Source organism: Atractosteus spatula, chromosome 8 (assembly GCF_055471065.1).
Source record: "Atractosteus spatula isolate fAtrSpa1 chromosome 8, fAtrSpa1.hap1, whole genome shotgun sequence".
Taxonomy (NCBI): Eukaryota; Metazoa; Chordata; class Actinopteri; order Semionotiformes; family Lepisosteidae; genus Atractosteus; species Atractosteus spatula.
Genome location: NC_142713.1, coordinates 37176752 through 37200282, shown reverse-complemented (window position 1 = coordinate 37200282; position 23531 = coordinate 37176752). Strand labels below are relative to the sequence as shown.

Sequence of the window (23531 nt, the reverse complement as noted above, 5' to 3'; positions counted from 1 at the left end):
AAGAATAGGCATTTACTCGTCTCATGGAATAAACATCAGATATCTTTAGGATTATATACACAGCACAGGTGTGAAAAATGGGGTTTTGACCTGCTTGTTGTAGGATTACCTGTATTCTATTAATGACATGGGCACAATGTTCAGAGACAGACCTTGCATGATGTAGGGGTTAATGTTTGTTAGACAGTATGGTTTCTAGGTTGGTGCATTACTACAGGTATTGTATAGAAAGATAAACAAGGCATTTTTAGAAATTTGTAAATATGCTTGATTTTTTATTTTGTGAGGTTTTTCACCTTCAGTGTTCTGTGAGGAGGGAATGCTGATGAAGCGATTTTCATTTGGTACTGTATATTAATGAGCAGGAGCCACTTCACTCCTGAAGACTGTCCTTAAAAAATCAGTTTTAGGTACAGTCTAAGTCTACTCAGTACTGAATGGTGTTGGTTATGATCCTACAACAGACTTACACTTTGTAAACAGTATGTGAAGACTACATTATAGCATTATGGCATGCACATTTTGGAAATATGCTTGATTTTAGATTTTGTGAGGTTTTTCTAGTACAGCTTATTTTCTTACAGACAGCTGGGTTTGGATCTTGTCCCAAGGAAGGAGTTTAGCATGGTGGATCCAGACGAAATCAGTGTTACAGAGCTCTATAAACTGGTATGTAGAGTTGGCATTGCCTCTTCTTGTCAGCTTGTAAAATGATTTCTGAATTGCTTATTTCCATGGTAACTGCTGCACTTGCCTAATTTAGAACAAATTCTGAAATGTCTGACTTGTTTGTATAATTGAAACCCTTTTCTTCTTTCCACTAAATAGAGGGCTTGAATTTTGTTAACATGCATGCTCGTTCAAGAAATAAAAACCAAAAAAAACAAAGCTGCATCACAGGAAAAAAGATGACAATTAAATTGGTTTTGGGGGGAAAAAAAGATGTAAGATTCGAGTTAATATTGCCATCATTCATTGCTCTTTTCTTTAGATAATAAGATAAAGGGTTAAATTTTGATAAAAAAAGAGCCTCCTGAGTGATCTGATAGGTGAAGGTGCTTACCCGAGCTCTAGCTGAGTTCTGCTATCCTGGGTTCAGTGCCGAGTTACTTCCTTCCTTCCTGAGCTCTGCGATCGTGGGTTCAGTCATGAGTGATGTTGCTAGCTGAACTCTGCGATTGTGGGTTCAATCATGAGTCACATTGCTAGCTGAACTCTGCGATCCTGGGTTCAATCATGAGTCACGTCACTAGATAACTGTGACTGGGACTCCCCAAGCAGTGGTGCAGCACAGAAGGCTGAATGCTGCTGAGGGTGGGGTGGAATTAATCTGCTGGGGATATACCAGTTCTTTTCAGTGGCACAGATCCCCACCAGCCTCCTGGTGTTTTTATCCAACCTGCTGGTGAGGGATGCACCTCTTTCACTCCCCATCGACCCCAGGCAGCACCACCCAGTACAGGGGGATGTGTTGAAAGATGACTGGCTGAGAGGTGGTTGGGTCGGAGAAACCAGCCTTTACTTCCTCTTTTTCTGCCATGTGAAGGCAAGGGGATAATGCAAAACACAATATTGGCAATATTAATTGTTTTTTTTACATTTATGTAAAAAGTAAAATGTTATGTTACTCAATACGTTCATTTCTCTTGTACACCGAAAAAGGTTACGACTAGTTTCAATGGTATGGTGATGGGTTTGTAATATACCAAACAAACAAGCTTTCTTGATGTCTGTTATTCTTTCACAAAACTCTGTGGATGCCTTCTTGTGAAGTTATCTCTATTGCGGTTAAGTCCCTTATAAAAGCCCTTTTGTGAGCTACGTTCTGAAATTCAGCTTGGCAGTTTCTTTCTGACATATTAGTATTATTAGCATGGTACAAAATATCAGGGGGTTCTCAGTGCTGGCGAACAGCAGAAAGGATCCTGTTATGCTCCAATTATAGAGTATATTTCATTTAAAAAAAATTCAGTTTAATATGAAGTTTGTCCCAGAGATGTTTTTCTTTTTTGTACACATCCTTTTGCATCATTTATCTAAAGAAATGCTTGTTGGTGAGTTTGTGATTTTGTTTTCCTACTGTGATATTTACAGTAAATCCATGCCTACTTCCAATTTCTTTTAGTTGAAAGTATCCTCTTTTAAAAACTGTGCTTTCACCTGTTGTTCAGAAAGAAATTTAAATGAAAAAAACACAAATTCTAGCACATATGGATGTGGTTGGTTTCCACAGAGTTAAGAGGAGGGTTCTACATTTTTACATTGATACTTAGTGTGGGAGTATTTTTCAGTAAACATTTGGAGGGTTAAAATAATCACCAGGAACATGTAAATAATGCATCAAAAGAATAACTGCTTAATATGAAGAGACTAAAGCTACTGAAATCTGAAAATGAGTATTGTAGCAAAAATAATGAGAAGGTATTATTTTTATATATAATTTGCTATTGATGGCAACAACATATATGATTATGTAGTTATTTTATTAAAACAGTGTAAAGAAAAACTAGTAGAGACATTTCACAAGGAGCACATAAATATCACGTAGAGTTCAGTGAAAGAAAGCTATTTTGTTATAATTTCCTTTTGATTCACTATCAACGATGAATTGACATTGCTGTGTGAAAATGTGGCCTAGCGAAGAAACACTTCTTTCAGCATTCATTGAATTGTTAACAACTGATACATTTTAATTTAGCTGGTCTTTTTTGAGCTTAATTGTAAAATTCTAAATGCAACCCCATTGTGTTTCATGTTACTTGTATTTGTCCACTTCTAAACCAAGGGGATGCACATTCAACATGTGGACCCAAACTTGTTTTGGGTTGGCTGTCGTGACTTCTTGAGAGATGTGTGAACTGGTTGAATTAAATACTTTTTTTAACCTCTTTCTGTTCATTGTGCTGTCTGTTCCATGCATCTGCCAGTACTGGGAATGTGTTTAATAACCTCATTTGTTTTATCTGCTTCTCAAACAAGTGTGTTAGACTAACCAGACTCTTGCCATGTGTCACAATCATTTCAAGTGGGGGTTTTATGGTAAGGGTATGGCCTTTCTGTTCGTTGCATTTCATAGATGTTCCTAAAATATTTTGCGTGTTTTGACAGTATTTAACATTTGTTTTTACAGCTGCAACAAGCTCTACTAAATTTGACATCAGCCAAGCCAATTTGAAGAATGTCATTGTACGCCTTGATCATGTAACTGGATTTATCTGAGACCAGTCATATTTTAAAAATTTCAATTTCAAATGCTTTTAACATTTCAGAATGCCATGTGGAACTGAGGAGTAAATCTTGGAGTCCAGATAAATTTCCCTGCTAGAATCATTTTCTGTTCATTGAACTTTATTGTCCTATAACCTCGTTACACCTGTAGATTTATTAGTAAGTGCATATACAGTATACCATCAGACATTTCGATCAGTTCTTCAGTTTTGTTTTTATCCAAATCAGCAGTCTGCAGTAGTGCTCTTTTCTCAGTTGACCTGCTGTAGGAATCGACAAACAGTTATCTTGGGATGGTTGAGTTTTTCTTGGGGAATATTAGTGCACATCAATACCTCTGTCAGTTGGCAACTTACAGAACGTCGGCGCACCAAGCTTTGTTTTCCCTTGAAGTTTTTTATTACAGATGACTCCCTCTCACTAGCCTTGCATTGTGTGTTTTTGTCATTTTAAATGTCAGCCTACTGTTTTGTTTTTGAGTGTGATTCAGTGATAAATTTTGGGTTTTTAAAAAGCTACATTTTTTGGTAGATACTGTTACACCCAATTAAATGTTTTTTGTAGTAGTATTTTATGTGTCCATTTTTATTTTTTTAATTAATTGCGACAGTTTATTGATTAGCACAAATTTAATATATATTTGGTTTCTCATTCCATTCCTGTGGTAATTACCTAATGTTTACTTAAGGTGTACCAGTTCTGATTAACAATAACTATCCTAAGCCACTAAAACATTCAAACATATTGAAACATTGAAACAAAAAAGCATGCTGATTGTTAAATGTATTTTTTAATGAAAATAGAATTTAATGCTAAAATACTTTATAATTATAAATGAATTGTCTATAAAATTTAATTGAATTATTAATTAATTAAAATATAAATGAAATCCTATAACATAGTTTTTTCTTCATTCTAAAGATATACTGTATAGACAATCTTACCTTTATTTCAATATTGTAATTGACCCTGCTTGGTGTCCAGTAGGAAGCTTGAGATGTGAGCTTTGATCTTGAGAGGGGAGACCCTAATGGTGTAATTAAGGTGCTCGTTGGTCAGACAGGTTTACAATTTCGATCTGATAGACTTAATTAATTAATACATCTACTGATGCTTCTAGACGCATCATCAGTGATGTTCCTGGGTTTGTCAGGTGTTTTGTGTTTTCAACATCATACACCCTTCCCCAAATAAACCAGCTGCGACTGATCAGACCTCAGCTTGTGTTTAGGTGGCACTAAACCAATCCACGTGGATCTCCTCTCTTGAGCCAGTGCCATCTTGTTTTGGGGCTGGCTCGTCTCCTCCTCTCCCCCACAATGCCCTGCACATAGAGAGCTCTAAACAGTGATCGAGCTGCAAAACCTCTGCATCCAACCTTGATTGAGATGCAACTTACCTTCCAGCCCCTCCTAGCACAGTCACTGGCTAGCCCCTCATACTTGGTGAGTTTCCTTTCACAGGCCTCCTCCAAACGGTAATGTTCATATTAGAAAAAGCAAGCCATTAGCAGTTTTGCTCAGAAATGACACTAACGACCACTTCCATGAAGCGGTTTTGAAATAAACATCACGCACAACAAACCATAAAATTTGTTATTGAATTCTTGGCCGAGCCTCATCAAGAAGCCACTGAACTTGGTAATATTTAATAGCCAACAGTGACTTCATTTTCTCCCAACATTTAGAACACTGAAGTGAAATAGTACCTTTTCCTCTTCTGCAGTTGCTGTACCCAAAGGTTAAGTTTAGATTTGGAAGCTTTCACTGCACTAATCACATTTGTAATTGTCTTCTGTTTCCTTTACAATTCACAGCTCTGACTGTTCAATTTTTTGTCACAACTGTCAGAAATGCAAAGTCAAAGCGCCACACATTGGTTACTTGTGTGGTACTGTCATTTCTGAACCCCATAAAGGCTCTGATTTCCAAGACGGATAACAGAAAGCAGTGTCAATAAAAAATCACTATGTTGGATAATGGAGATGATAGCGATGTAACACTATAACAGAAATTGAAGTAGTAATTTTAACATCTGGCATAATAACGAGATTAAACCCCATTACTTTATCACAATTTTTTTATTTGGTGAATGATACTGTGGTAGTTCGAGAAATGACCTGCTTTGCAATTTGCAAGGAAACAGGCATATTGCCAAGTCAGTGCTGGCACACTACCAGTTGGTATTGATAATTGGCCAATCAGCACATTTTTTTTGGACAAAAAAATTTAGATTGTAACCTAGAAAGCCATAACCAGAATAATCAATACATTTAATAATATCAGTAATTAATGGTGAAGTCTTCAGACTAATGCCATTTGACAAAGGATATCCAACAGGACAGTGTCATCAACTGATTCATCACAGTGAGTGGGAAAACCACTTGTACTTGCTGTAAATCACTCTAGCTCTTTCATCAGATCAGCAGGTAATGCAGATGTCCTTCCACAATGGTTGCCCCTAACTGTGCTTTGGAAATGGAAGATATAATTTCAGACTTGGTTTTGAAACCTTTAAATATTGAGTTGGACATAAATGTTAGTGATTGTGCATTTCGTAATTAAACAATCTGTAAAAGCTGCAGTTTTTGGTTAATATATGAGCAGCTTGAAGAGCTGTTTCTCTGATTTAGTATTTACTAATTTATTACAAGACTGTTTCTGTCTTTCTAATACTACTCTCAGTTAATTTTATTTGGAATTTGCATTAAAATACAGGCTGCTTCCTGAAGGAAACTCTTTTCTTTAAATCCTTGTGCTGTGTTGAAAACGCTGTTGTCTTTGCTCTTTTTCCCGGCTGCACCTTTCACACCACAGATTAGCCCAAATGCACTTGTCTTTAATAAACATTACTTAAAAAAATTGTTCACCCACAAAATGAAACAAACATCACAAAGGGGTAAATATTTTGCTTGTTTTTGACCTGTCTAACAATAACAGGTTTTTCCCTTAAAATATTAGTTGGCGTTCAGGCTGCTGTACTTTCAACATGTTTGACAAACTGTGCGTTTGGATTTTTCCATGTTACTGTAAATCCCAAGATCCCAGGTTAGAGCACATATAATGTTTGTGTTTTAATTATGTAGTAAAGTATGGGATGGCATTTATATATATATACTTTTTGATATAAGCACCATTTCCTTTAGATGACCTGCACAGCCCTTTTTGCTGTCCAAATTGATGTTAATTCCAACAGCATGTTCTAGTTGTTACACCCAACTGTGGATTTTAAAAATTGTGTTCTTAAATCTTGATTTGTCCTGTACTGTATGGCACGTGTATGCATAATAGAGGAAACAGTTAATATTTATTGCCATTGTCATAATCATAATCGATTAATATGCTTAAAAATTAGAAGTAGACTTCTGATTACAAAGAAATCTCTTCAACTTTTAAAATAATGGAAATACTGTAGCAATGTAAAATTAATTCACACTTTTAAATCCATTTAAGATTTTCTGCTTTAATAGTTTGATACCTCTGTAAATTTGTATTTGTATAGAATAAGAATCCCAATGGAGAGTGTATTAGAAAATTGATTCTTCAACAATATGACCAGAAATCTAAAAGTGCATTTATTAATGGTAATAAATAACCTTTTCAATATACCACAAAATGCATTAAATCATCACATTTTTTAAATTTAACAGTCAAAAGAGGCAGGTATACCAAACAAATGCTGTAAACTGAAATCAAAGGAGTGTAAAAATTAGTTTTTAATATAGCATCTGAAAGTACTGCTTGACTTGCAGAAACTGAAATGTGATGGTATTTGGACCAACAGAACAGAAAGCATGAAATTCCCCTGGTGTCCTGAGCCTCATTTTGGGAAATGGCAGAAGGCAAGAGTCCAGAGAGCACAAAAGGGATTGTGTAGGGATAAACAGTGCATTGTAGCCAAGGCCCTTAAATGTAAGCAACGGTATTTTGAATTTTAAACTGAACTCATTCAATCACTGCTGGATCATTAAAGTAAAGAACTTAAAACAGGTGAAATATACTCCTGCATTTTAGTTTTTGTAAAGATCCAAGTAGCTGAGTTCTAAAAATGCTGCAGCTGAAGAACATATTTGCCAGCAAGCTCTGCATTACAATAATCAAGACTGGGAGAGATGTGTGTGGATGTGTGAAGTGTTATGGAGATAAAAAGCAACCTTTACAACACAGTGAACATGATCTTCTAAATAAAGGCTTGGGTCAGACATGACCCCCAGACATCCTGAATTGGACTGATCCTAGTCCCACCAGTACTTATGCTAAGGCTGACACACTTACAGAGCTGATAGAGAGTTAATAATTATAAGTCTGCTCTTGTCAATGTTCAGATGTACAAACCTTCTTCCATTTTTTAGCATCACATAAGCTGTGTGACAGGGCAGATAGTTCTGGTTGGGTTTCTTGCCAACATAAATTTGGTTGTCATCCATATAGAAATGAAAACCAGTACGATATCTATGAAGACCCTGACCCAAAGGTCACACATACAGTACAGTAGATACTAAAAAGAACTGGTCCAAGAACAAAACCCCGTGGGCCAGAAGTGATAAAGTGGAGTGATAGAGGAGGAGTAACAACTGATACTAACCAATTGTTCTTTCGGAGATGACTGGATAGACAACAATACCCCCCCCCCCCCATTCAGTTAGCAAAATCGTTTGATCAGCAGTATCAAAGGTAGCACTAAGGTCCAGCAGGATAAAAAATCCTAGTCATCAGTCACTGGCAAATCATTAGTATCATGCATTGATCTGAACTGAACTGAAAAGGTTTATACAATTTAATTGCAGATAAGTGAGCTTATTACCGAACTGCCTGTTCCAGACATTTTGCCAAAAACATGACTTTAGACATTTGGTTGATAATTACTGATAAGGCAGGAGTCTAAATTCTACTTTTTTATAAAGCAGAATATAAACTGCAAGTTTAAGAGCCAAGTGATGAGTTCCAGACTTTAATGATTCATTGATAAAGTGTGTGAAATTGGGATATTTCAACATAGCAGGGAAGTAGATGCAGGATCCAAGAAAGTGGTGACTTGCATTTTAGTTATGACTTAAGATAGCTGCTGAGAAGTGACTACAAGAAACCCTGCAAAGTGAGATGCTCTGAACTTGAGTGCATGCAAATTATTCTTGTGGAGTAACAAGATACTTACGAGTAACAAAAAAACTCATAAAACAAACATCTAACAAAATAATTCTTCATATTTCCATTTTCAGGTCTTTCATACACAAAGAATAGTCATGTCTGCTAGATGTACAGTAGATAAACTCATTACAGGAGCATTAAGGTTACAAACAAGAGGAGGTCATTCAGTCTAGTCGGTACATCTCATCCAGCTGTTTACTAAAATAATCCAGAGTATCACCTGTTATTATATGGGCTTCTTATTTGTTCAATACTTTTGCAACCTTTTGGGTAAAGATGTGCTTCCTGTTTTGAATGCACTCATGTGTAGTTTCCACGTCTGGTTTGTGTTTCACTATTCCTTCTGAAAAAATCCACAGGGATGACTTTGTTAATGCCTTTGATTTACATAGGATTTTTGATGAGTATTTGCAGACAGCTTCAGCTTTTGTTTTATAGTAAAACCTGCAAAATACAACCTATGTATTTACAGTACAGGAAGAATATATTGCATCGGTGACTGGAAAACTAAATCTAGCTGGCCGGTAATCTGCAAACTCCCTACTGCAGGCTCAAAAAGTAATATCCTTGTACCAAAAGAAAAAACTAAAATGAAAAAAAAAACATTTCATTTTAGAGTTTTAATGCAAAGTTGCACCAAACAAGAATAAAATACATAAAGTAGAACATGTCATTCAAGTACAAATTTTGAAAGTAGAATATTGTAGCTTCAAAATTAGAATATACGTATATTTGTAAGGATATACAGTAAGTCAACTGGAAGTCATTACCGTTTCCTAATGGCTTAGTTCTGTTTTGTCATTATTTTTTAAAACTGCAGCGGTTTCCTAAGCCAGACATTGACAAATGCTGAGAACACATTACATATTAAATCTCAGCATTTACCGCATAAGATTAATACCAATATTTTTACAATTTATGCTGAAAAAAAAAGTACCTACCACTCCTAACAAAGTTACAAGAGTGAAGAATATAAAGAAATATTTCCAAGAGTTAGAGTATAAATGAAACGATGCTATATCTGTCATGTGGTGCTCTACAGAGTCAAGAAAATGTTTTAAGGTGTGCAGTTTTCAGACAAAGGCACAAAGAATTTTTCATGAAGCCTTTTCCTTTGTGCTATATTTACTCTTCTGTTCTGAAAAAAAGTAATGTAGCAGAATCAAATGTTTAAAATGTGTATAGGGAGATTCTTTAGCCTCCCTATACACATAAAAGGATTTCTGTGATACCTTACAGCTTCAACATTTTGCTTTCATTTTCAGAAAAGAGGGTCTAAACATAAATATAGATCTAAATATTATATGAATATCCCCTGTAGCATGTATGAATAATTCATCATAGATATTTTGTTGAAGTGAAAATGATCGCTATAGACACTGTGCCTTCAGAGGGTCAGGGGGTTAAATGTGGTTTGTTTTCAATTACAGCACTGTTCTCCAAAAGGCTTTATGCCAACAGCTGAGTGGCCTGTAGGCACTAGAATGTATACCACTGTGGGCCAATTGCAGAATACATAAACAATTTTTTAATCCTTTTGTACCTCAAATAACAGACTGTAAAATGCTTGTGTTTGCTTGATGGCTTCTTTGAGGTGTAAATTTTTCTTTAATTTCCTTAATTTCTATATTAAATGGGCTCATATTTATTCTCCCAAAGGCAAAGCACATACTTGTACATATAGTAACCAGCTCCTTAAATTTGGGCCTCCTACAGACAGCACAGGCAATGACTCCCAATGCTTTAATTTGTGTTATGTTTGTACTAGTTTCAGCTTTTAAAGCAGCATTTGTGTTGCAAATGGGGGGCGAGGGACTGATGTCACCAACAATGGCACTGGAGAACCAAATTGGTCTTATTTGTTTGTTCTGTGTTTGTGCTGGATTGTGCCTTTCAAACGCACATTTGTGCCGTTTTGGATTCTGAAAGGAATTAGGAAGTCTTTTTTGGGAGTGACATCACTGGTCCCATAAAGTTGCCCCCTGACAAACTGCACAGGCAGGGACTCCCAATTCATTTCCAATCCATATTGTTGTTGTGGGTCTAAATGTTGTTTCTCCACCCCAAAAGAATTACTTATGTCTCAGAAATTAAAATGGTACAAGTGCTACTTGTAATGACTCAAAAGCAGCAAAAACTATTGCACGGGTAGTGCAGTAGGAAGTGCAACAGTGTGGTAGTATTCAATAAAAGTTTGGTTTGTGTGAGTGACTTTTTGCATTTGTTTGCTTTTATTTTTCCGTCACACATGAAGGAAGAATGTGTATTTTTTGTATTTACAGTTTATTCAAACTTTATTCTAAAAAGAGTTGTCTATGTGTTTGTAGATGGAGCACCGACATCGTAAGAAAGAAACCCCGCTTCCTGCGAGCACACATCATTTGTTTGTGCAGATGAAAAGCCTCATGTGCTCTAACCTTGGAGAAGAACTGGAAGTTTTCTTTTCTCTCTATGACAGCAGAGAGAGCCGCCCAATAAGGTATTTTTCCTTTAGCTCTGCCATGACTAAAGGTTATATACTGCATAGTCCCAAAGAAATTCCTTAGTTTTTTAAGTGTTCGTGACTGTGCTGCTGGGGTGTCAAACATAAAAATGTATTGGCAATTTCAAAATTTTGAACTTACAAAAAATTTGATCCCCATTACTTTATAGGTAAAACCTAATAAATTATTCGCAAGGTCTAAAAGACTGCCCAATATTACTTATTAATACCTTAAGAATGCCAAATTATCAAAATTACAGCATTGGTATTTTTTTATGATAGTTAGCCATTTAATTTAGTAAAGTAGTTAAGACAAGTTTGGTAAAAATTGTAAACTTAGCACAGCAGCATAGTAGCTATTGTGAATGCAATGCTGATGTTTTGTACACCGCTCGGCTATTTTCTATCACTTTGTTTCAGAGCCAGGAGGAATACTTTCCTTATTTACTTTACTTTAACACTCAAAACAGTGGCAAAACATTTTGACAAAATCTTAAAAAAATAAGGAGAATGTTCAATAATGAAAATTATGTTTAAACAAGAACACAAGTGGCTACAACTAAATGAAATGCCTCCATTGTAGTGAAAATTTGCCTTCTATATTAAAAAACGGGTACTAATCTGTACTTTTTTGCTGCTCACATGGGGTGGGTGTATATACAGGTAGTTGCTGATTCTATTTTCTCCAGGTATTGAACTAAATATCCTGACATTTTTTCATCATAACATAGTTCTGTGTACTGCCCAATAATCTCAACTGTAATTTCAAATAACCCCAATTTGTAACGCTTAAAAACATAACGTATTCAGAAGGTAATGTGTAAACTAAACTGAAGACACAATGACTGCTAATTGCATTTCCAAAGGAGGTATTTTGTTGTAAAATAAATGCTATGTAATGGATTTCCTAGAATTTTGGTAATTTCTGGTACAGATGTATACAGTATGTCCCACTTGAATTACATTTACATCATATCTGGCCCTCCATAGCAAATGAGTTTGACACCACTGCTGTTTGAATGCATACTGCACAATTCCAGTAAACTGTGATTTAAATTGTTGTATTAACAGGTCTGTTTTTAAAATGAAAAGGCCTCTAGAAGTCAAACCTCAATCAACAATAGAGTAGATCAAATGGCATTTGTGGTCATCCCTAGATGTGAACTGTTTAGTTACTGTACTGTACATATCTGCTTTGACAAATGATGCAGCATTTAGAGCATTTAGAGCTCCAGAGTGGTGCATCGTGCAAGCCTTGCCAATGTCCCAGTTATCCAGCACCTAACAAGAACATTTCTAAAAGATTAAACCTGTCATCCACATTTTAGTTGGCAGAGCTCAGTATTTCAGCAACATCCTCTGATTGAGTTCAACCCACGACAAAACTGTCTTGCTTGGCTGCCTGAGCCAAAAGCATTCATACACATTCTCCTCTCTTGGTGATGGTGTTGCTCTGAGATGGAGTTAAAGCTGCACTTTAGGATTACATGTTTGAGTGGATTCTGATGCTCACGAGTAAAGATGCTCCAGTAAAGATGCAGATTGAGCTCTATAGTCTAAACACCATGGGTTCAAGCCTGGGATATGTCATTCATTGGTTGTGTATAGAATTCTCCAAGCTCACAGCTGAGACATATCATTCCTTCAGGCTACATTGGTAATATATATCAAGTAGAAAAGTGATTGGTAATGTTTTTTTTTTACAAAACATATAAAGTGAACATTTTGCTTTGAAATGATATAATGCTTCAATTGAAATGGGATATTGAACACGTGTATACTGTGTAAAGGCAAGATGGCACAGTGGTTAAAAGTAGTTAATAAGCTCATATGTCTCCCTTCCTCTTCAAGTATTAAAGCATCCTATTGTTATTAGTCAGAGGCAGTTACACTGTGTTAAGTGGGTTTGTATTTAGATTTTTGTGGTCTAAACAATTTGCATAATGAAGGTAGTGGGTTTGCATATCCACAGCTGTTATGGGAGAGAAATTAAAGAATTTTTTGAGAGTGTGCAGGGTGGATTGTCAATTAAGTGAACCTCTAGTGTATTTAAAAACCACCAAAATGGGCAAACAGCATGAGCAGCTCTGAAGAGAAGGCCAAGCTTTCACAACTTCAACATATGGTGACTTTCTAGTCACATGCTTTGTGTATGTGACTGTATGTAGTTTTATTTGTCTCGCCCACATGGTATGTCAATACTCATTTAATTGTACACCAGCATGTGGGTTTTGCAGATTAATAGTTTTAAAATTCTCAATGCATGAGCTTAGTGAATTAAATTAAAAGATTATATGATGTTTTTGTGGTTCTTAGGAAACTCTTCCTTGAAATAGTTGAAAAATGAAAAACGCTAAATGTGATTTCTTTACTTTTATACGAAGCAGTTCGGTTCGCTGCTTAAATACCATAATACTTAACCTCTTTCGACAGTCCTTTTAATTTCAGTTGTAATCTATTTTTGCCATTTAGCAATTTGTAATTGTTAATTGTTGTCATTGGGAGTTTGCCTGCTTACAATTTATACTCTGGCACCTTTTAATTTACATCAACAATTTCAAATCCTTTTGCTCAGATGAAAAACCTTCAATTCAGTATTCTTTTTCAGACCCATTAGATTTGCAGTTTTTAGTCTTTTAAAATTACTATCAGGAATTAAGGAGAATTCAGATATTTGATTTTTTTATCTGATCATTTCTACCTGGAGTGAAATATGTATATGTCCATTCAGCAACAGAGTTTTGAGAAATGTACTCTTTTTGTAATGTATTACAGCTGTACAGTATTTCTCTAGAATGGAATTGGCAAAGACAGATATGTCTTAGAACTGTCTACAGTGTAGATATGTCCACACCAATTTTTATTTCTTACCTGATGAATGTTAAAATTCTTACTTTAGGGTCTACTTTTTTTCTGGTTTAATATTTAAAAGATTCTGACAACTTGTTACCAACTTTACAGTTTTGTTATGCACATAGTGCAGTCCTTTTTATATAAACACCACTGTATGGTTGTATATATTTTTAAAATAAACTGTATGAATTTTGTATATTTATTAAATGTTCTTGGCATCATTTTGATTAATTGATCATTCATGACTGATAAACTCAAGTACATTTCACAGTTGCTGCCTCATCACAGATTACTGTCTTCTCATTAGTGAGAGGGTTGATTTGGTACAGGTGATGAGTTAATCTAACCTGTTTAATGTGAAACCTGAAGATACATGATAAAACCGATATGACCTGCTTCGACAGAACAATACCTTTGTGAATAAATCAGTGTAGTGGAGATTGGATTGAGTCCAATCCACTGTTGCTTGCTGAACATAGCAAGCAACTTCTAACCTTACAAGATGTTACAGCAAATCACACCTGTCAGTGACAAGTGAATTAACATGTGCCTGTTATGAGTTAACAATTAAGCCCTCAAGTACTGTTTTACTGCTTTGTGCATTACCACCAGGTTCTTAAAGGTCTCTCAAATGGAGGTGTACCTCATGTATCCTATGCTTGACTTAGCAACATGAAAAGGAACAGGAGTCTTGGCTAATTAGGGGTCTTGGTTAATTGCCCAAGGCTGATCTAACCACCTAACTTTCTGACCTTGTTTACACCTCATATAGTAACAAGCTTTTACCATCCAATCATGGATTATAAATGTATGTTTTTTTATGAAAGTTTCGTTCATCATCAAGAATAGAAGTCGTTTGCTGTACTTAGGAAAGTGAGTGAGAGGTGGGCTAACTAGGTGCTAGCTAGTCTGTCATCCTTTCTTTATTTTATTAAAGAAATCTTCAGCTTGATTTACCACAGTTGTGTTTTTTTGAAAAGCACAAGCCACAATCTGGGAGACCACCCATCACAAAACCTCAACAAGTTTGACATATTGTTTCATTGACACGATCGCTTTCGTAGTTCAACTGCATCAGAAACACCTGGTGGTATCCTGACTGCTGAACAAAATGTCCCCCACAGTTCAGTTACTTCTTGCTTCCTCACAGCTCTTGGGTCCTGTGTTCAGTTCCAGAGACTGTGGAGTTGTCATGTTTTTGTAATGTCCATGTGGGATTTTCCATCTCTGGTTGCTTCTTACAGTTCTGAGGCATTAATTGCTAATTTCCCCTGCCCACCTTAAGTACTATGAGTATATGCACTGCGATGGACAAGCCTCATATGGAGGGTGTTGTCCCTCCTTGTTCCCTCTGTCTGATTGCACTCTGATTCATCCGGGCATTTATTTTAGAAGAAAGGGGTACAGAAAATGTGTGGATGGTTGAACAGCCTCCACATATAAGAAACCACTTTTAAAGATGGTTTTGATCATGTACATTTGAATGCAAATTTATCTCTAAAATATTTAGATAAATTTTGTCTCGCTGTGAGGTAAACATTGCATTCATAGTCCATAAAAAGTACTAGTGGATTAGTACAACAATCGTTATATTATTAAACTTTTCTTTTTGCCTTAGAGAATATTTATTTCTGACTTCTGTCACATTTCTGTGTTTGAGTCTGGTCAGATATCTTCCTTCCTGACAGGCATGTGGTACATTTGATCTAATATTAGCGGATTAAATCACACATCTTTACCCACACAACTGTGTATTTATATTTTTTACATTTTTCTTTATAAAATAACTTATTCTTGTGTATGATACTTAATTATTTCCATAAATATTTAAATAATATCCTAATTAAATTTGCTTTATTTAAATTTAAATGGACACATTTAAATCTGTGAATGTTGGACTACATTAGAAGAGCCTGCAAGCATCTTTGCAAGGAAAGAAGACGCAACGTTGCAACTGAGATGTGGCCATTTGGCTTATCCAGCTCATTTGGTTGCTAATTGGTGATTGATCCAGGGATATAATCTAGTCCTTCACATACTTCATCTTTAAAATTAGCAAAAGAGTGTAGAACAGCAGCATTTGTTAATTGTTACATTGCAAAATTGTTTCTTAAAATGTACCTAGAAATGTGCAGGTATACGTGTTGATGAGATTCAAATAAAGTGATTTTTTTAGTTTTTAAGAATGTGTTTAAAAAAACAGATGTTTTTAAAATCAGACGTTTATTAGCTACTGCATAGAAAAGAGTGTTGTGCTTTATGTAACTTTCATAGAAATACTCTAGAAGCAAAAACATATTTATAAGAGACTTCTTTCAATATACTAGCTTTCCATAAATTGTACTACTGTACATACAGTAGATTTCCTGCATGGTATTTTATCTGGCCTCATCTAATTACTTACTGTGGGAGGCTGCATAAAGCATTATCACTCTCAAATCCACTCTCATTGTGCTCGTATTTCAGATTAGGGTTTATTGTGGTTTATCTTCTTGGTGGGTGTCCACATCTCTCATCTATCAGGATACAGAGCTAATTCAGATGGCATATTTCCAGGCATGGCACAAGTTCTCTCCTTTTGGCACAGAGTCAACTAATTATATTTTGACTTTTGTCTGGGCTTCGGTTACACCAGCTGGAGGTTGAACTCTCAGATTCATCACCAAGCCAGTAGAGCCTCTGCCGCCTATATGAACCCTTTTCAACCACCGCAGCTGCTGGAGATTAAAATAAAACGAAAGGCACAACAAAAGCAGGCTGAAAATGTTACCCAGGCAAAATTCATTTGTTCAGTTCTAATACTTGGCTGTCTTCTGTGGAGGTGTCAGTGTTCAATCATGTTGAGTTCTTTGCCCCTCCATGAAAGTAAACATTATCTCATCACGTTGTTGGTCAAATTAAACAAGGCAGTAATGTATTACCCATGCAACTAGCCTGTGCTTGTCCTGTCTGTGCATCTTGACACAACACTGCACAATAATGTACTTGGATACTTTGGAAGTCTGTTTATCTTCACTGCGGACAGCTCAATAATTACATTATTCATCTTATATTCATGTAACACAACGGATAGTCAAAAGGCTTTGATTTATGTGCAGTTTTGCAGAGGAACGTAGATTAGGACTGCCCTGTTGATGCAGTGCTCAAGTAATACTATGTACATGCTACGGCACTGCTCTTCATTCAAGTTGGGGGGCGGGGGGGGGTTTCTGCTCATCAAGCAGGAGATTCATTTCCACTGTTGCATCTCTAGAGAAGCTGAAATAACTCATTTCTATTTGTCTTTGTTACCCTTGAGAGCCTTGCAAATCGCACTTTGAAGTTCCATACGTGTAAACTAATTTTTGTATGAATTGAACAATTAATATTACCGTGACGGGAAATGATTGAAAAAAATCCTAGACGCAATTAGAACTGCAAACAATAACACATTTTTCCACAAAGTTTGGAAATTATATTTGAAATGTGGATAAATATCAATATGCTAATACACTGCCAGATAATTAAAAAAAAATTCTCTGAAAGACCCTGATCATCAACAAGCAGCTAAGTACTCGGGTGCAATGAGCCTTTGTGCATAGGGGCTGTGTTAATTGGAGGCAAAGATTTCAGCAATGCAGTGTTAATTAGTCTTTGACATGTGCTGCACAGCTTAATGCTAAGGTATTTTCTGGAACTGGCTACACCAGCACTGCTGGATCGTTGTTAAGCAGAAGACTGCCATTGTTCTGATGATGATACTTTACAGGATTTATCTTGCAACTGTGAAAGTCACGTAACTGGATTACCCCTCTGTTCTGCAGTCAGCAGAACAATCACAACATGGAATGAGCTTCTCTGTACCCTCAAACCACAAACTTCCTTTTATTCAGCTTGGAAGCTTAACACTACAAAATCAGTAGTTTTTGATCATATCTACTAGTGGAAGCATGAAATAAGATACTACCCATATTCAGATACTGCACCAAGAAAGATAAACTGCTGAAGTTTTCTTTTTCATAATCTTCCAAGTAGAAATAATGATAGTTGATTGCCATGTAAATAATGGGATTGGGCTTTGTTAAATTTTAAGCCATTATATTGGGATTTTTTGTTTTGTCCATTTTCAAAATTTAGTTTAAGCCTCCCCTTGCAAGTGCAAGTCATTTCTAAAAATGTCAATCTTACACTGTAATAAACTGAATTCAGAATCAGTTTTTTTAGATTAATCCATTGTCTTAAAATGATATTTTAGTGCTATAGAGAGGTGGAGACATCATGGTTGCAGAAGGGTTTTATTTGATTAAAATAAAATAGTTCAACATCAAAGATTCTAAAATTGTTTTTAGTTTTTTGTAGCAAAAGTTGAAATCAATATTAACTTACTGTGGTAGTTAACAGAGAACTAAATAGGTGTTCAAATTTTCTGTCATGGGGTTTTCTCTTCACATCTTGTTGAAAAATGAAAAAAAAATGGAAAGTATCGTGCTGCTGTTCTCTTACAAACATTAATTAGAATTCTGTTCTTTTTCTTGCAGTGAAAGATTCTTTGTGAGGCTGAATAAGAATGGTTTACCAAAATCTCCAGAGAAAACTGAAAGACAGTGTACTCTTTTTGTAGTAAGTGTTTTACCACCGAAATGTAAACATTTGCATGAGCATTCCTTTTGGTCCAGACGTTAGCCATTCATTTTGACTTTTTAATGACTTTCCTCTGACAGATTTTCTAAGGCTTAAATATACAGTATCCCTAACACACAGTGTTTTTATACACACCATATATGGGGATTTTGAATACATTTTAGTGAACAAATTCAGTAAATGACCTTATTAACAGATATTAGTTTTTAATTTTCTACCCTGTCAGAAATATCTTCATCTTTCATTAGCCATCAGTGTTTAGGCTTCTATAGAATAATTTTAGGTATTTATGATTAGTTTGCACAGATTACTGCATATAATGGGCATTACTGCTAAAGTAAGGTGGCAAGAATGATTGAACAGAACCCAGTGCATTCTAGCTCATCTGAGAGTCTGAAGCATTTTACATGGGTAATTACTAGTTACTTTTAGCCTATTTCTTGGTTCTGATCTGACAATCACCACTATCCTGCTCTCATTATCCACTTCTGACTTCGTTTGAATTTGAATTTTGTATTTGTATTTGCCAGGAACATTAATTGACTTGATCTTTTTACAGGATTTGGGGAGCAGTGATATACGCAAAGATGTGTATATTACAGTTCACATTATAAGAATAGGTAAGATCCTGCTGCACTATAAAGATGATTAATTCTGTCAGTGTCAGCCTAAAGCTAGGATGCCCATGGGATTTATTCCCTTTTTGCCTGCTGCATATGATATTGTGTGCATATTTTTTTCATAAGTATAATTGATCTGTATAGTCAATTATACAGTATGAAGTATAATAATCTGTTTATGTCATTCATATGTACTGTATACTCCATACAATATATTTATTTATTGTTCTCCATTGCTATATATACTAACTAGGCTGCTTTAGCCTTATTTAGGTGGTCCATAAAACATCTCTGTTTCGCCATTCGCACCTCAGTTCTTCTTGAAGATCAAGGCATGTGTCTTGTTCTGGATTTTCTGCAGGGCGAATGGGGGCAGGGGAGAAGAAGAATGTGAGCAATGTGCAGTACAGACGGCCTTTTGGCTGCGCAGTGATCAGCATAGCTGACCTCTTAACTACGGACTCTAAAGATGATCACATTTTGAAAGTTTACACGTAAGTTCATGTGTGACATCAGTGTGCGTGTTGTGGGCCATGTATTACTGACCACTATGACCTACTAGAATGGATCAGATTCGCTTTAGATGTGCCAGCTGCTAACCTGGTAACACTAAAAGGTAATTTAAATATTGTAAATATTGACCCATTCCCAGTGGTGACCAGCCCTGATCCTGGTCCTGGAGAGTCACAATCCAGGAGGCTTTATGTGTTATCCTCAAATCATCCTGCTAAATTGTGATTTTCCAGGACTAAGGCTGTTGAATCCCCCTCTGTAGCTTACATTTTACATTATAAATTTGCATTTCTTTTTTTCTGATAAATGTCCGTGTTATAGAGCTAAACATGCTGACGTCAATGCTGCACCACAGCATGTCTGAGAGAATAAAGTGTTGCTCTGTTTTTTAAACACTAGTCTGTCAGCCAGCTCCAATGAACAGGGGACATACACATATAGTGTCCACATTACACAGAAGCGTACCATTTTATTTGTGTCTTTTGTAATGAACATATATATATATAAATATGTATATATACGTATTGTTTGCTGGAGATCACTCATAAAGGAACTGTGAGAACTGGCACTGAAACACAGAATGAAATCCCCTCTTGCTATGTTTGGATAGCCCCCAATTCTATATATAGCTTGGAGATAAAGCTGTCTTTAGCTACATTGTAAAAATAAACAGGTGCAGTTACAATGTATTGAGAAATACAGATTGAATGCCGTCCTGTGTGTCCTGTCACCAGACTTTACAGTCATTTTTCAAAGGTGTAGAATCATATAAGCAGCTATTGTTTTATTAATAATCTGATTATTTGACAGATTGTAACAGTACTGTAAATGTAAGATCTCAGTAATTTCACCCCATCCATGTTTGAGAGGAAATACATGTCTTCAAGCAATTTAGTGTTTTTAATGATATAGAGTATTTTATTTTAGTGTATTGTAGTAGTACTGTAGTTATAATTATGATGTTTTCTCTCATGTATGCTTCAGAAAAATGTTTTAGAAGGTTTTTCCTTTATTGAAACTGTCTTTTAAGTCAATGTGCTTTATATCCTGTAATTAGATAATTGTATATAACATGAAATTGGCTTTACTTACTGGAGCTACTGTAGGGAACGCAAGGTATTCTGAATTTAGGTCAGCGTAACATCCGTCAGTAATAACACCTCATGTAACCTCAGCCAGAGTTCTACATACTTAATGTCTTCTAAACAGTTGAATATTTTTACTCTTAGTATATTCACAGTTATGGTTAACATAATATGACCCTAAATGGCACTGTTTTTTACATAAACTGTCTTCAAAGTAAAAAAGTTAACTATTTTAAAACCTTAATTTTTATTAATCTCAAATGAGAAGAGGGATTTATCAAATAGCATCACAGCACATTTTGCACTATGATCAGAAGGCTAAAAGCTTTTGACTTGCATACAGTACATTAATGTCAAAAACTAGCTTTTGTAATATTTTTTCAGGCCCACATTGTGGCAATTCTGAATTGATATTACATCAGTTTGTATGTTTATAGTTTCAAAAGGAGCTCTTGGTTCAATTATAGACTTACATTGTAAATTTTTAGAACTTTAATGATAAACTGTAAAGATTTGCTTTACCTGCAGTCTGTCCCTGACATGTATTTTTTTCAGTTATAGGCTTGATTCATGATCTTCTGTGGCTGTGTATCCAAATGAACATATTGTTAAATATGACATCCTGGACTTGCTTTAATATTTTAAATGTATTTTAACAGGTGCAACACTGAAAGTGAATGGTATCAAATACATGAAAATATAATTAAGAAGGTCAATGCTAGATACAACCTCTCTGGCTCCAATACTGGTAAGTTTTGTCTTTCCTTACTTTTATATGAAAATTAAAGGCAGGCTATCATGCATATGTTTTGAGAATTTTCCTAGGCTGGACAAAGCTACCTAGTAAGTGATTGCTCTTGCTTAAGTAGTAGGCATTCTTTTCAACCTGCTGTGTGGTAAAGGTATGCAAACGTACAGAACCGCACAGCATGTGTGATTGTGCAGCACAGCTACCACTTCATAGGCAGATTTAATGTCAAAGGTTTTTGCTTGCTAACAGCACAGATTATTACTGCAGCAAAGTACACTAAAGTTATGGTGTCGTGAAATCAGAACCTGCCATCTGGTATTCTGTAATGTCATCAGCATGAAGTGAAGTTACCTACAGCTTTTTGTGAAATGCTGAAACGAAAGCTACTTGAAATTACTGTCAACAGTTAAAACTGTTTTAAAGAATTTTTTAACATACACATTTTATTCATTTTTAAATTCATCATCAGAAAAGAAAGAGCCATTTTCTCTCATATTTCTGTATCTCTTTTACTGATATAAATAAAAATAAATGCATTCATGTTGATAGGTTTAACATCTGAAATAAGAATCCTGAACAGCTTCTAGTGATTACAAATTATTGTTTCAGATGTTTTAAATTGAATTTTTTGTCCTTTACCTTTTTCAAAATGATCTTTTATTAGCAAAAATCAGTGAGTCATAATGATCATGAATCTCGCAAAATATGAAATTATATATATATATTTTGTATTATAATACTATTCAAATTAAGGTAAAATTAATAAATCATATGCACAATATATTCATAAAGATTAGTAATGCTTAACTTGAATATGACTAACATAATGTCATAACTCCTTCATAAACACTACAACATGATGAAACAACAGACATATACATGATATAAAAATTATATTCGTTTGTTACAGTAAGTTTTATGTTTAACATATAGAGAAACAAAATGTATCTTTTAAAATAAGCAGAATAAAAATATGTAGTTTTCAATTTAATATTTAATTTTTAAATTTGTAAATTTAATGTAGCTGTGATGATAATATAGTCCAAGAAATATATATGTGTAGTGTGATGTCACTTAGTACTCAGGTGTTTTAATCTACATATTTTAAGTATTCAGGTAATCATTGAATACTTGCATAATATTTTTGGAAAATGGAAGTGTGTTTAATTACCAATATAAATAGCAAGTTACTTTCTGCAATTTTATAGTCATTTTTTACAAGTGGGAAAAAAATCATCTTCAAGTAAAATATTTTTTATTGTGCATTACATGGTTTGTCTCCTTCAATAGTATGCACCCTGTGATAATTCTTTTATTTCGTCTTTGACTAATGTGCTCCTAAAATTAAATTATAAAATGAAATAGAATGTGTTCAGACCAGTAAAGTATTAAGCTTCATAATCTTGCAGACTAAAAAAATAGATCATTACATTTCAGTTATTAGCATTGGTGGAAATATTCTCAAGAAAAACTAATTTAGAAAATTAATGGACTTGATTTGTATTATTCTTTATTTCATTTAAAAGAAGTAGAGTAGATTAGAATTACTCTACTCTATAGTAGATGACTAGATATTTGCAACTGTACAAAGTGCCAAACTTGCAGCTTTTTATTAATTTTGTAATCTCACTCATACAAAGGAAAGGCAGAACAAATCGTTGTAGAGATTCAGAAAGTAATTGCTATAAGATGCCTTGAAGTAGTTACAATAATTATAATAAGCAATTTTATAATAGAAATTATCTCCAGATAAAATGTTCTGGAGATAAGTATAAATCTGTAGAGGGAGCTAGGAATCAATTGATAGATTAATACAAAAATATACAATTGAATGAGATGGAAAGGGGAAAATGTTATTTTCAAATAAAAGGCAGTTTGACTGAAAACGATTAATAAAAAATGTCTTTGCTGCAGTGTGCATAATCAAAACAATAAAAATTGTATTTTTGTCTGCAGTAGTGCAGACTTGCAAGGTTCAAGTCTTTATCTGTACATAATTACACAGATTAAGTGTTGGCAATATGACCAAATTACTTACACTTTACATATAAGATGTAAGAATACTATCCAGAATGCATGTTTTCAATGGAGAAGTCAATTCTGAGGCCTGACAGGAGCTTTTTTTTTCTCTATTGATTCAGTGGTTTTAGTAGCTTAAATATTCTGCCTGCTAGATTTTGCTGTTTCTTTCTGCATTCTGTGGGCATGTGTTTCCTGCTGGACTAGCGTCTG

At 35.0% G+C, this 23531-nt stretch overlaps 1 protein-coding gene across 1 annotated transcript in view; it reads left to right on the top strand.

The window, feature by feature from the left end:
• dock4b (dedicator of cytokinesis 4b) overlaps positions 1-23531 on the top strand; it is a 159034-nt gene that overhangs the window by 63511 nt on the left and 71992 nt on the right. Inside the window, exons 7-12 of the mRNA XM_088923460.1 lie at positions 585-669; positions 10703-10854; positions 18228-18309; positions 18890-18950; positions 19312-19444; positions 21208-21296. Of these exons, the coding sequence (XP_088779586.1) occupies positions 585-669; positions 10703-10854; positions 18228-18309; positions 18890-18950; positions 19312-19444; positions 21208-21296 (602 nt within the window). The remainder of the gene's footprint in view (positions 1-584; positions 670-10702; positions 10855-18227; positions 18310-18889; positions 18951-19311; positions 19445-21207; positions 21297-23531) is intronic.